The sequence below is a fragment of the Salvelinus alpinus genome, chromosome 27 (genome assembly GCF_045679555.1).
Source record: "Salvelinus alpinus chromosome 27, SLU_Salpinus.1, whole genome shotgun sequence".
In the NCBI taxonomy this organism is placed as follows: Eukaryota; Metazoa; Chordata; class Actinopteri; order Salmoniformes; family Salmonidae; genus Salvelinus; species Salvelinus alpinus.
This window is the reverse complement of record NC_092112.1, coordinates 12,370,344-12,383,244: the sequence shown is the minus strand read 5'-3', so window position 1 is coordinate 12,383,244 and position 12,901 is coordinate 12,370,344. Positions and strand designations below refer to the sequence as shown.

At 42.3% G+C, this 12,901-nt stretch overlaps 1 protein-coding gene across 2 annotated transcripts in view; it reads right to left on the bottom strand.

The window, feature by feature from the left end:
* Nucleotides 1-9,458, bottom strand: part of LOC139555971 (protein farnesyltransferase subunit beta-like) — a 42,778-nt gene extending 33,320 nt beyond the window's left edge. Inside the window, exons 1-5 of one of the 2 annotated variants that reach the window (XM_071369393.1) lie at nt 9,235-9,458; nt 7,957-8,021; nt 7,206-7,238; nt 1,460-1,532; nt 1,211-1,302 (exon numbers count right to left, since the gene is read on the bottom strand). In XM_071369393.1, the coding sequence (XP_071225494.1) occupies nt 1,211-1,302; nt 1,460-1,532; nt 7,206-7,238; nt 7,957-8,021; nt 9,235-9,333 (362 nt within the window). In that variant the 5' untranslated portion in view covers nt 9,334-9,458. The remainder of the gene's footprint in view (nt 1-1,210; nt 1,303-1,459; nt 1,533-7,205; nt 7,239-7,956; nt 8,022-9,234) is intronic. The other variant, XM_071369395.1, reaches the window with a different exon arrangement.
* Nucleotides 9,459-12,901: the final 3,443 nt, after the last annotated feature.

Here is a 12,901-nt window from a genome sequence, read left to right as displayed (position 1 = left end):
GAAAAGACAGGAGGCGGGCGCCAGAGGGTTGGCGAGAATAGAATAAAATGCTTTCTAAGGGCTGTAAGTTGAGAGGGTGTTTGGCAAGCATCAGGGTACAGAGCAGGCTTACACGCACCCGACAGTGATGACCGGTAGGTTGGTATTATGGTTGGGCAGCAGCTCTAACCAGTCATCATTTGTCCACTTGCATTTGGTTAGGGTAGCGTGGGTACGTACGTCATGTTAGCGTAGTGGGTGGGCGACCTTGTTCCCGAGGCGCCGCAGGTACTGCAGGATTTTGTTCCAACTAGGCACCACACCTGACCAGCTGAGCTAATTGATCAGTTCAGTGATTGTCTAAATTCACTGAGAATTCACAGCTGGGCTGTGTTTGAATACTCATACTAACCGCACTAACTACTATTTGTGACATAAATTGAGTATGTAGTATGCTTATTGGTCATAGTTTGTATGCCAAAATGTTCCCGGATGTCGTACTACATTGACCAAGACACAAAGTATACAAGCAGTGGACACTATTTCCATGCTTTTGGGGCCCATAATGCAATTCTTCAGGAAATGGGCGTGGCTTCACATCGTTTTCAGATTTAAAGAAAAATATGCAGCAGAAGATACAAATTCATTGCTTTAACTAATTATGACAAAATGTTAAGAAAATGTAATAAAGTAATGACTTTTCAAATAAGTTACGTTGGCTGACAGTTTGTTAGCTACGCTAGCATTATGAACCACATGTCATTTACAGCAGTTGCTTGTACGTTCTGGTATGTTCGCTATCTACCTAACGTTAGTTGGCTGCTAATACATGGAACTTAGCAGTATATTACCTATATGCTAACTAACCAACGTTTATTGACATGATTATTCACGTCATTCTTAGCTAATTGGTATAGTCATTGTGTATTCTCAACAGACATTGTTAATGAAGTCGTAAGATGTTTAGCTAATCATTTGTTATGCTAACAAGCTAGCAAGACGTTGCATAGCAACAGCATCTACTTCCGGGTAGACAGGCGAAGCGCTAGTACACTGAAAGGATACCGTTCGTTTACAGTATACCAAAACAAACTAATAGTATATATATATACTCATTAAGTATGTAGTATACAGTATGTTAGTATGGGTAGTCAAACACATCAAAATCATGAAGTGACTCCAGGACCAGGGTAGCCTACCTCTAGTGTAGCGGTACAGATGCTGTACTTACTCTGAGGCGATGGCGGTTGGCACAGGTTCCTCCAGCAGCTCCAGACTGTGTAGGATCCAGTAGCACAGCCAAGGCCTGCTGGCGTCCAGACACTAGTAAGGATAGGGAATACAGGCAGCCATTTTAGAGTACTGGGACTAAACTAGGCATCAGCTACACAGGCCAGTGAGGATTAATGGAGGGGTTAGCTTCTATCTTCACTCTGTGCTTTGTGGGAAAATACTAAAATCACGCAGTACATAGGCCTACCTCGTAAGCATCGGAGAGATGACGTAATCCTTTCTTCAGGTACTGGTAGTGTTGGTCCCTCAATAGAGTGGGCCTGAGGAGACAACACACTGAAGATCAATAGCCCAGTAACGCTAGCCCAGTAACGCTAGCCCAGTAACGCTAGCCCAGTAACGCTAGCCCAGTAACGCTAGCCCAGTAACGCTAGCCCAGTAACGCTAGCCCAGTAACGCTAGCCCAGTAACGCTAGCCCAGTAACACTAGCCCAGTAACACTAGCCCAGTAACGCTAGCCCAGTGGGCCTGAGGAGAAACACAAGAGTGTAAATCTATACGTGCGCATGTTGTAATGCTTGTCGATACATTACATTTACATTTTAGTCATTTAGCAGACGCTCTTATCCAGAGCGACTTACAGTAGAGTGCATACATTTTATTACATTTTTACATACTGAGACAAGGATATCCCTTCCGGCCAAACCCTCCCTACCGGCCAAACCCTCCCTAACCCGGACGACGCTATGCCAATTGTGCGTCGCCCCACGGATCTCCCGGTTGCGGCCGGCTGCGACAGAGCCTGGGCGCGAACCCAGCCCAGCCTGGGCGCGAACCCAGAGACTCTGGTGGCGCAGCTAGCACTGCGATGCAGTGCCCTAGACCACTGCGCCACCCGGGAGATGCAATAGTGAAGATGCATAAAGACTCTGGAGTGGAGAAAACAACAGAGGAGAAATAATCTATCCATGTAGCCTACCCACAACATGGTTTAGCCAGAGGACCAGTGTATTTGTGCTATCATGCCAACTCCCTGTCACTCATTGCCATGACAATGAGCAATGGAGTAAGCTAGAGTATAAACAGATCTGGGACCAGGCTACATTATGGTTGCTAATGCTAGCTTAACATAGTTAGGATACATAAACAGATCTGGGACCAGGCTACATTATGGTTGCTAATGCTAGCTTAACATAGTTAGGATACATAAACAGATCTGGGACCAGGCTACATTATGGTTGCTAATGCTAGCTTAACATAGTTAGGATACATAAACCGAGGTAGCACACATTCTAATATAGGACACATACAAACATAACACAGCAAGCTAAATAAGTTGAGGTACCTAAAAACAACAAAAAAACACTACTTTTCCCTCCAACATCAAACACACATTATGAATACAGTTTGCATTTTAAAACTACAATACGTCTTAAGACTGATTTCTCAACCGACTTCAAAATAAAATAAGCTCCCTCCTCTCTCCCAATTACTAACGTTCAGCTCAGTACTGTTGATCTGCAGGCGCCAACAGTGACACTGTCACATCCATTCCCCTGCTTTAGACTGTGGTGTGTGTTTGTGAGAAAGAGTGTGTGTGTGTGTATATGACATCACACCCCTGACACTCCTCCTCCTCTCCCAGTAGGGGGGGGGGGGGGGACGAAGAGAGGATAAGAGAGAGTACCATTCAGTACTGTGGATTAGTCACAGATCAGCTGGCATATCATTATCACAGGGTCACTGTACAATTTATACAATCACGACACGACAGTAATCTCACACACACACACACACACACACACACACACACACTACTGAAGTACTCAAGCATTACAGTTTCATAGCAGGGCAATTCCACAGTAATGGACATTGACCACTGCTGAAGTATTCAAGCATTACAGTTGTATCATAGCAGGGCAATTCCACAGTAATGGACATTGACCACTGCTGAAGTATTCAAGCATTACAGTTGTTTCATAGCAGGGCAATTCCACAGTAATGGACATTGACCACTGCTGAAGTATTCAAGCATTACAGTTGTTTCATAGCAGGGCAATTCCACAGTAATGGACATTGACTTCAAAGTTTAACCATACAACTCCATGCACAAAAGACTACTTTTAACAATTGACAAAAACACATTTACTGGAAGAACTGTGCAGATACAAAGTTTGGTACCGAAATTACAGTAAAATACTCTCTCAGGTTTTTATGCAACCAGGTTTTTCTAAAACTTAAATATCTGCTCCGAATTAAGATTTCAAGATGTCTGCAGAATGAATGGGGTGTCAGCTAATAACATGACCCCTTGAGGTTGAAAAAAATCTATTTTACTACTGTAAGTGAAGTGGATTTACACCTAGTAACAGAATTACAGTAACTGAATTATACTGAACAAAAATATATATGCAACAATTTGAAAAGATTTAAACTTAGTTGCAGTTCCTATAAGGAAAATCAGTCAATTGAAATGAATGAAATAGGACCCAATCTATGGATTTCACATGACTGAGAATACAGATATGCATCTGCAGGTCACAGATACCAACAAAAACCAGTAGAGGCGTGGATCAGACAACCAGTCAGTATCTGGTGTGACCACCATCTCTTTCACACAGAGTTGATCAGGCTGTTGATTGTGGCCTGTGGAGTGTTGCCCCACTCCTCTTCAATGCCTGTGCAAAGTTGCTGGATATTGGTGGGAACTGGAACACACTGTCGTGCATATCGATCCAGAGCATCCCAAACATGCTCAACAGGTGACATGTCTGGTGAGTATTTAGGCCATGGAAGAACTGGGATATTTTCAGCTTCCAGGAATTGTGTTCAGATCCTTGCAACATGGGGCCGTGCATTATTATGCTGAAACATGAGGTGACGGCGGTGTATGAATGGCACGACAATGGACCTCAGGATCTCGTCACAGTATCTCAAATCGCCATCGATAAAATGCAGTTGTGTTAGTTGTCCATAACTTATGCCTGCCCAAACCATAACCCCACCATGAGGCACTCTGTTCACAATGTTGACATCAGCAAACTGCTCACCCATACACGTGGTCTGCGGTTGAGGCCAGTTGGACGTACTGCCAAATTCTCTAAAACGACGTTGAGGCGGCTTATGGTAGAGAAATTAACATTAAATTATCTGGCAACAGCTCTGGTTCACATTCCTGTCGTCAGCATGCCAAGGACTTTGTTTTTACACTGCTGCTACTCGCTGTTTATTATCCATGCATAGTCACTTTACAAATTACCTTGACTACCCTGTACACCCCCGCACATTGACTGTACCAGTACCCCCTGTATATAGCCTAGTTATTGTTATGTCATTTTCTTATGTACCTTGTTGATTATACATTTTTTAACTTTAGTTTATTTAGTAAACTATTTCTTGATCATGATCATGCTGTTTAAATCAGTTTCTTGATATGCCACAAGTGTCAGGTAGATGGATTATCTTGGCAAAAGAGAAATGCTCAAAATTTGTGCAATTTTTTGGGGGGAGAAATAAGCTGTGTGTGTGTGTGTGTGAGGGGGGGATGTCTGGGCTCTTATTTCATAAAACATAAGATATCCACTTTACATGTTGTGTTCATATTATTGTTCAGTGTACATCATGGGTCCCTGATCAGTACTACACAGAAATGAATAATTACGGATATGAATGTTATTCTCTTCATGGTAATGTACACAGAAACATGCAATATCATTTGCATATATGGGTATTATTCATCACACTATCTAGGTTTCCATTGAATTGGCAACAGATTTATGCGACTATTCAAAAATCTCCATAAAAACAATATGCGCATTTTCCCCATCAGAGAGGTTACCATCAAATGTACTTGTTGCAGATAAAAAGGCTGTGTGATGGTATAGTGTACATAAAAATAACTTGTGGTTATATTGCCATGTACTGAATAAAAAAAGATACAAGTTAAATGGGTTTCCATCGCATTTAACTTTACTGATGGTTTTGTCAAAAGAAATGTTGCGTTATATAGCGAATGTCTTGGCACTTGCGCTCTATCCAACAGCTCTCAGATACAGTGTGGGTAAAGCCTACATGAAGACATTATTATGGACAGAAAAGTGAGAATTTTTATTTGTCAAAACAACAGCCAATCATCGATCATCATGTCACCAGAATAAGACCCTTAATAATTATTGGAAAGGAGCATCAAGCTCATTACCGTGAAATTTCACCACCCTGTTAGGACTTTTTGGGGGGTAAGTTTTTGACCAGAAATCAAAGCCATTACTTATTTCCATTACAATGGAAAAAATGGGTGAAAAATATATTTTATATGCCTTCATTTCCCAAAAATATAGACTCTTAGCTTTCATTTGACATGCTCCTATGAACTTCTCGTGTTGGTGCTCATTGGTCCTTTTACATGGAAATGACCAGCGGCCTTTGAAAGAGAGCATAATGGCCTTTCAAACTTGAATGCAAGATTGGACTAGGATGGATAATAACTTTGCAGGCGAATCAGAATTAGGCCTTGATTAGAAGTCATCAATTCAATTCAGCTATGTTTCTCTGCCCTCATCGACTATAGCAAAGAGTTACTAAACCCAGAGGCACAACATCGCGACACTTCCGGGAACGCATGCGAAAGACACCAAACAGACCAGGACAGGGTTTGGGGTTTTAGAAGTCAATGAGAGAACTGAGGGGTGAAGGGGGTGTCCACCCCCCACCCAGATCATTTTTATGTAGAAAGACTGAGAAGATCAGTTCTAATGACTTTAAAAAGGACATTCTTCTCCAAAATGAATGAAAATATAATTATGCTGACATCTAAAATATAATTTCCACTTTCAGAAATGTGCCAAATTAACATATTGGTAAATTATTGGCTACAATTATTTTTGCATATTACCAGGTATGCTATTAGCAATAAGTATTATCACCTGTTGCCCAACGGACGCAGCATAGTGGCTATACATAAACAGGCTGAAACACAGGCCTATCTGCATTTATGCTATTGCACAACTTGTTTAACTAAACATGTCATCTGTCTCATCACTATTTTTTTTAAGTCACTCCCTCAAAATTTGAGTTAGGGTGGCATCTTACCCCAAATTGCCCTACAAAGACTGCTGAACAGATAATCAAATAGCTACCCGGAATATTTACATTGACCCGTTTATTATCTATCCTCATTGCCTAGTCACTTAACCTCTACCTACACGTACATATTACCTCAACTATCTCGTACACCTGCACATTGACTCGGTACCGGTAATCCTTGTATATAGCCTTGTTATTTTATTGTGTTACTCCTTTAAAAAATATATATATATTTACCCAATTTTTATTACAAACATTTTTACTTTTTAACTCTGCATTGTTTGGGAAAAGGCTCATAACTTAGCATTTAACGGTGAAGTCTACACCTGTTGTAATTCGATGCATTTCACAACTAAGATTTGATTTGACCCGTGTTACATTTAGCCCTATGTTTGCATATATTTATGAGTTGATCAAAATAAATAAAGTAGGAATGGTAAGCTGGGAACCCCCTCTTTTTAACAAAGGCCATTAAAACTGTTATTGCAAGAATTGTTGTGCATTGACTGTTTGTCAGAATGCATGTTTCCCTCCATATGGCGGACTTGAATGGACCTCGAGAGCTCTCTCACATAGAACACACCACAACAAGCCGACTAGATAAATAGATCAAATATTCTACTATGGGGCTGTCAGATTGGTCAATTCATTACTTATTTTGTTTGCAGGGGAGGAGTAAAATGTGGACTGTCCTAGCATCTTCAAAGTGAACAGAAATACGTTTTCACGTACCCTATTTTTTTGGGTGCCGTGGCGCTGTGCCGCAGCTAAATGAATGCAGCGGAAACACTGATGTATTACGTGTTCCTGTGTCGTAGGTTAGAGTCTCGCTGGAGCCACCCATAGGAAAACGCATTACTGTAAGTCGCTTGGGATAAAAGCGTGTACTAACTATATGTTGACATACTCACTCGGTCATGGTGGTGAAAACAGAGGCGGTGGTGCTTTGAATGGAGAGAAAAGGACAGAAACAAGTACAAGGAAGCAATGAAAACCCGCAGATACTCAACCCTCCGTGGAATGAGACTCACGTCAGTCAGACACTCAGTCACGTCAGACAGTCAGTCAGTCAGTCAGTCAGTGAAAGCGCAACCACGCCCTGCTCCAGAGCTTGGGTTTGTTTAGCAGATCAGACTTCCCGTGTAAATTAAGACAATTCGGAGTACAACGCATTTCTCATTCCTGGATTGACGTATGTTTTCCGAGTCACATCTCCCGCCGGCTCCGCCGTGTCTTAACCTACACAGGAAGTCTGTCCAACCCTAGTTCAGCTGTAAGCAAGCAGGTCGGATCTACTGGCTAGAGTTTGTTCAGAAGGGTGAAACTTTAACAACCCTGTAGATGACTTGTTCAGAAAAGTGAAACGTTAACAACCCTGCAGATAACTTGTTCAGAAGAGTGAAACGTTAACCCTGTAGATAACTTTGACTTGTATGAATTCGTCTGACTTGTATGAATTCGTCTTACCAGTATTTCCAGTATTTCGTTATATTCCCAAAATGTTAACACAAAAAAAGGCCTACAACTTGGTCTTGTAATATGTGGTCACGTTTCAGGTAAAGGGCATAGCCTAGTAGGATTCAAAGCAATGACAGATTCTCACATACAAAACAAAGACTGATCATGCTGAAAAGCAGAGAACAAAGTAGAACATTTACTTACTGCGGTAAGCTGTGTATCTGCTTGTAAACACTGATTACTTCTTGAATACTGCATTCGACTTTTCTCTGGATAAAATAAGATGTTTGAGTGAGACATATAAATCAAAACGAAAATGAGAGCTTTAAACCAGGCATGAGAATGAAACTGACTGCATGCACACGAGTTACTTATTATTATTTATTTTTTTAAACATTATGGATGGCAGCAAAACACTATAATTGGCTGTCATTTCTTGACCATACAGAACATTGTCATTATCCAGAATGACAACATTGGAGCAGTTTCTCTCACTTCCCCCAGAGGGTGCTCAGTTGTGTTCTAAACAAGCACTGACAGGAACTGATTTAAAAAGGATTATCAGTCTTTGCTACATCCATTTTTTGACTTATAAATTAATGATATGTACCCATTGATTCTTGAAGAATATAACTTCTAAATGCCTCATGAGTTAGTTCAACTGTCATACACCAGTGTTTTACTCTAATGTTTGTAAACAAAGAAAATATAAAACACTTTAACCTAAACATGGTTAAAACTATCATTTTGATATCATGGATGCCCAATCCTTGCATCCATAGCTCTGTGTATACATTTGAGAGTGACTACATTTATCCAGCCCAATCCCTCAGCTTTTTAACGAACTGGGGGTGGCGAAGTGCTCTGTTACTGTTTTGTACTACTGTTTACAGCTTTAACTAATCATCAAGCCCTTGAATAGTTGAATCCCACGTGTCAGTGCTGGACTAGAACAAAAAATTTGCATATTTTGATAAACACTCCTTAGAATTGATACGAATGTATATTTTGACATAATGAAAAGGTATTCATAGCATTTAAGAAGATGTCTGCATTGCCAATCCTCCCCTTGTATCGACTAATCCTGTTCTATTAACAATCTTAGCTAACTAGCCAGCCATGGAGCCAATTACATTACAGTTGCGGCTAATACTAGCTAGCTTTGTTAGCCGTATGTACGAGATACTCATGGTGTACAACGAAATGGGTTACTTGCATGTTCATTCTCGACAATCCAACAATAGGAAATAGTAAAAAACTAACAACACGAACATAAAGTAAATGGCAGTAGAATACAATAAACATTTTAGCTTGGCATGTCTCAACATAGTAACAAAATGCAAGTGATTTAAAAGCACGTAAAAAACACTTGTTTATGATTACGCAAATCATCACTTCTTGCCTCCAGTGTAACTAGACAGCAACGTTTGTTAGCCATAGCAGCTAACGGGGCTAATCCAGCCGTCAACTGGCTTAATTCACCTGTTCTACGGAAGTCACCGTCTCCACTCCGTCATCGGTGTATTTCTCCGCGGCGTGACATTCGCCGAAGCACCGTAACGGCGCGGGTACACTTTCCATTATTGTTTTATGTGAGTTTGTTGAAAAGTGTACCGTTATTTCCCCTATCTAGCTACTTCTCTGATTATCAACAGATGTAGCACAGTCATTGAGCACGGCCAGTTTGACAGTTACTTCCTGTAAAATAGGCGGGGTTTCCTAAGGCATACAGCAAGTCGGATGGAACAATTGAAATCTTCGTTTGTTGTCATAATAGTGCATTGTAGTGAATCCTAAAATGCATGCATATTATTTTTTTTAACTCAATCCAACCCTGACTTAATTGGAAATGTAATAAAACTGTCACTTGATTACTAGTTGACACATCATCATAAAACAACATGTATTATCCGCAATTATAGGCTGGCACTAAAACCGCACGAAATGAGCAAACAGGAAAACGCTCACCCAGAGACGGCGCTCCTAGTTGCCGGGGACTTTAATGCAGGGAAACTTAAATCGTTCTTACCAAATTTCGACGAGCATGTTAAATGTGCAACCGGAGGGAAAAAAACTCTGGGCCACCTTTACTCCTCACACAGAGACGCAGACAAAGCTCTCCATTTGGCAAATCTGACCATAATTCTATCCTCCCGATTCCTGCTTACAAGCGAAAATTAAAGCAGGAAGCACCAGTGACTCGATCAATAAAAAAGTGGTCAGATGAAGCAGATGCTAAACTGCAGGCCTGTTTTGCTAGCACAGACTGGAATATGTTCCGGGATCCCTCCGATGGCATTGAGGAGTACACCACATCAGTCATTAGTTTCATCGTCCCCACAGTGATCGTACGTACATACCCCGACCAGAAGCCATGGATTACAGGCAACTTCCGCACTGAGCTAAAGGCTAAAGCTGCGGACTCTCACCCGGAAGCTTATAAGAAATCCCGCAATGCCCTCCGACGAACCATCAAACAGGCACAGCGTCAATACAGGACTAAGATCGAATCGTACTACACCTGCTCTGACGCTCGTCAGATGTGGAAGGGCTTTTAAACCATTACAGACTACAAAGGGAAGCACAGCCAAGAGCTGCCCAGTGACACGAGCCTACCAGACAAGCTGAACTACTTCTATGCCTGCTTCGAGGCAAATAACACTGAAACATGTATGAGAGCACCAGCTGTTCCGGAAGACTGTGTGATAACGCTCTCCACAGCCGATGTGAGTAAGACCTTTAAACAGGTCAACATTCACAAGACCGCAGGGCCAGACAGTCTGTCCAAGTCTGTAATGCCAACATGTTTTAAGCAGACCACCACAGTCACCGTTCCCAAAAACACTAAAGTAACCAAATGACTACCGACCCGTACCACTCACGTCTGTAGCCATGAAGTGCTTTGAAATGCTGGTCATGGCTGACATCAACACCATTATCCCAGAAACCCTAGACCCACTCCAATTTGCATACCGCCCTAATAGATCCACAGATGATGCAATCTCTATTGCACTCCACACTGCCTTTTCCCACCTGGACAAAAGGAACACTTATGTGAGAATGCTGTTCATTGACTACAGCTCAGCGTTCAAAACCATAGTGCCCTCAAAGCTCATCAATAAGCTAAGGACCTTGGGACCAAACACCTCCCTCTGCAACTGGATCCTGGACTTCCTGACAGGCCGCCAATAGGTGGTAAGGGTAGGTAACAACACATCTGCCACGCTGATCCTCAACACAGGGGCCCCTCAAGAGTGCGTGCTCAGTCCCCTCCTGTGCTCCCTGTTCACTCATGACTGCACAGCCAGGCACGACTCCAACACCATAATTAAGTTTGCCGATATTTGCCACACAACAGTGGTAGGCCTGATCACCGACAACGACGAGACAGCCTATAGGGAGGAGGTCAGAGACCTAGCCATGTGGTGCCAGGACAACAACCTCTCCCTCAACGTGATCAAGATAAAGGAGATGAATGTGGACGACAGGAAAAAGAGGACCAAGAACGCTCCCATTCTCATCGACGTGGCTGTAGTGGAGCAGGTTGAGAGCTTCGAGATCCTTGGTGTCCACATCACCAACAAACTAACAGGGTCCAAGCACACCAAGACAGTCGTGAAGATGGCACGACAAAACCTATTCCCCGTTAGGAGACTGAAAAAATTTGGCATTGGTCCTCAGATCATCAAAAGTTTCTACAGCTGCACCATCGAGAGCATCCTGACTGTTTCCATCACTGCCTGGTATGGCAACTGCTCGGCCTCCAATCACAAGGCACTACAGAGGGTAGTGCGTACGACCCAGTACATCACTGGGGCAAAGCTTCCTGCCATCCAGGACCTCTATACCAGGCGGTGTCAGAGGAAGGCCCTAAAAATTGTCAAAGACTCCAGCCACCCTCGTTATAGACCGTTCTCTCTGCTACCGCACGGCAAGCGGTACCAGAGCGCCAAGTCTAGGTCCAATAGGCTTCTAAACAGCGTCTACCCCCAAGCCATAAGACTCCTGAACATCTAATCAAATTTACATTGCCCCCCCCTTTACACCGCTGCTACTTGCTGTTGTTATCATCGATGCATAGTCACTTTAATAACTCTCCTACATGTACATATTACCTCAATTACCTCGACTAACCGGTGCCACTGCACATTGACTTTACCGGTACCCCCCTGTATATAGTCTCGCTATTTTTATTTTACTGCTGCTCTTTAATTACTTGTTACTTTTATTTCTTCTTATTATTCATATTTAAACACATATATAGATATTTATTTTTTAACTGCATTGTTGGTTAGGGGCTCATCAGTAAGCATTTCACTGTAAGGTCTACACCTGTTGTATTCAGCCCATGTGACTAATACAATTTGATTTGATTTGAATAGGAATAAAAGGGATAGGGAGGCCTGGTTATAGCCTATATTTTATTTAGCTCACTTTATGTAGGCTACTTTACACAATTACCCTACATGATGTGGTTTACTGGCAAGAAAATATAGGCCTCATGAGTTTCTTCACTAGGGTACTGTCTTGTTACTCGCGCACTTTATCCCCACCCATCTTGTTTTCTTTTCTCCACCCATCTCGTGTATGGCATCAATTCTGATTCAAAAGTCGAACGGACGGGAGATGGCGGGAGATGGCATGCGCGAGCAAGATGAAACATCATTGCACAACAAACACTTGAGTCAAGAGAGGAACAGTGGTTGAGCGAGCAGAGGACGGGTGCCACCAGCGCAGGCCAGCGTGGTGAACCAAAATTAACTTGAGAGCTTGCGATGCTCGAATTTCCACATGCAGCCAATTAATTTGAGAGCAGAGATTTTGTTGTTCACCTGAAGAAATACAATACTTACTACATGTCAAGACTCAGAAATTACTGCACTCAAATACACTGCGTCTTTTCTCCCTCTCAAACCAGTTTTCCAGTTTGCTCTCCAAAATCAATTACTATAATTTTATATAGCACATTTGAGCCATGTGGTGCCAGGACAACAACCTCTCCCTCAACGTGATCAAGATAAAGGAGATGAATGTGGACGACAGGAAAAAGAGGACCGAGAACGCTCCCATTCTCATCGACGTGGCTGTAGTGGAGCAGGTTGAGAGCTTCAAGATCCTTGGTGTCTACATCACCAACAAACTAACATGG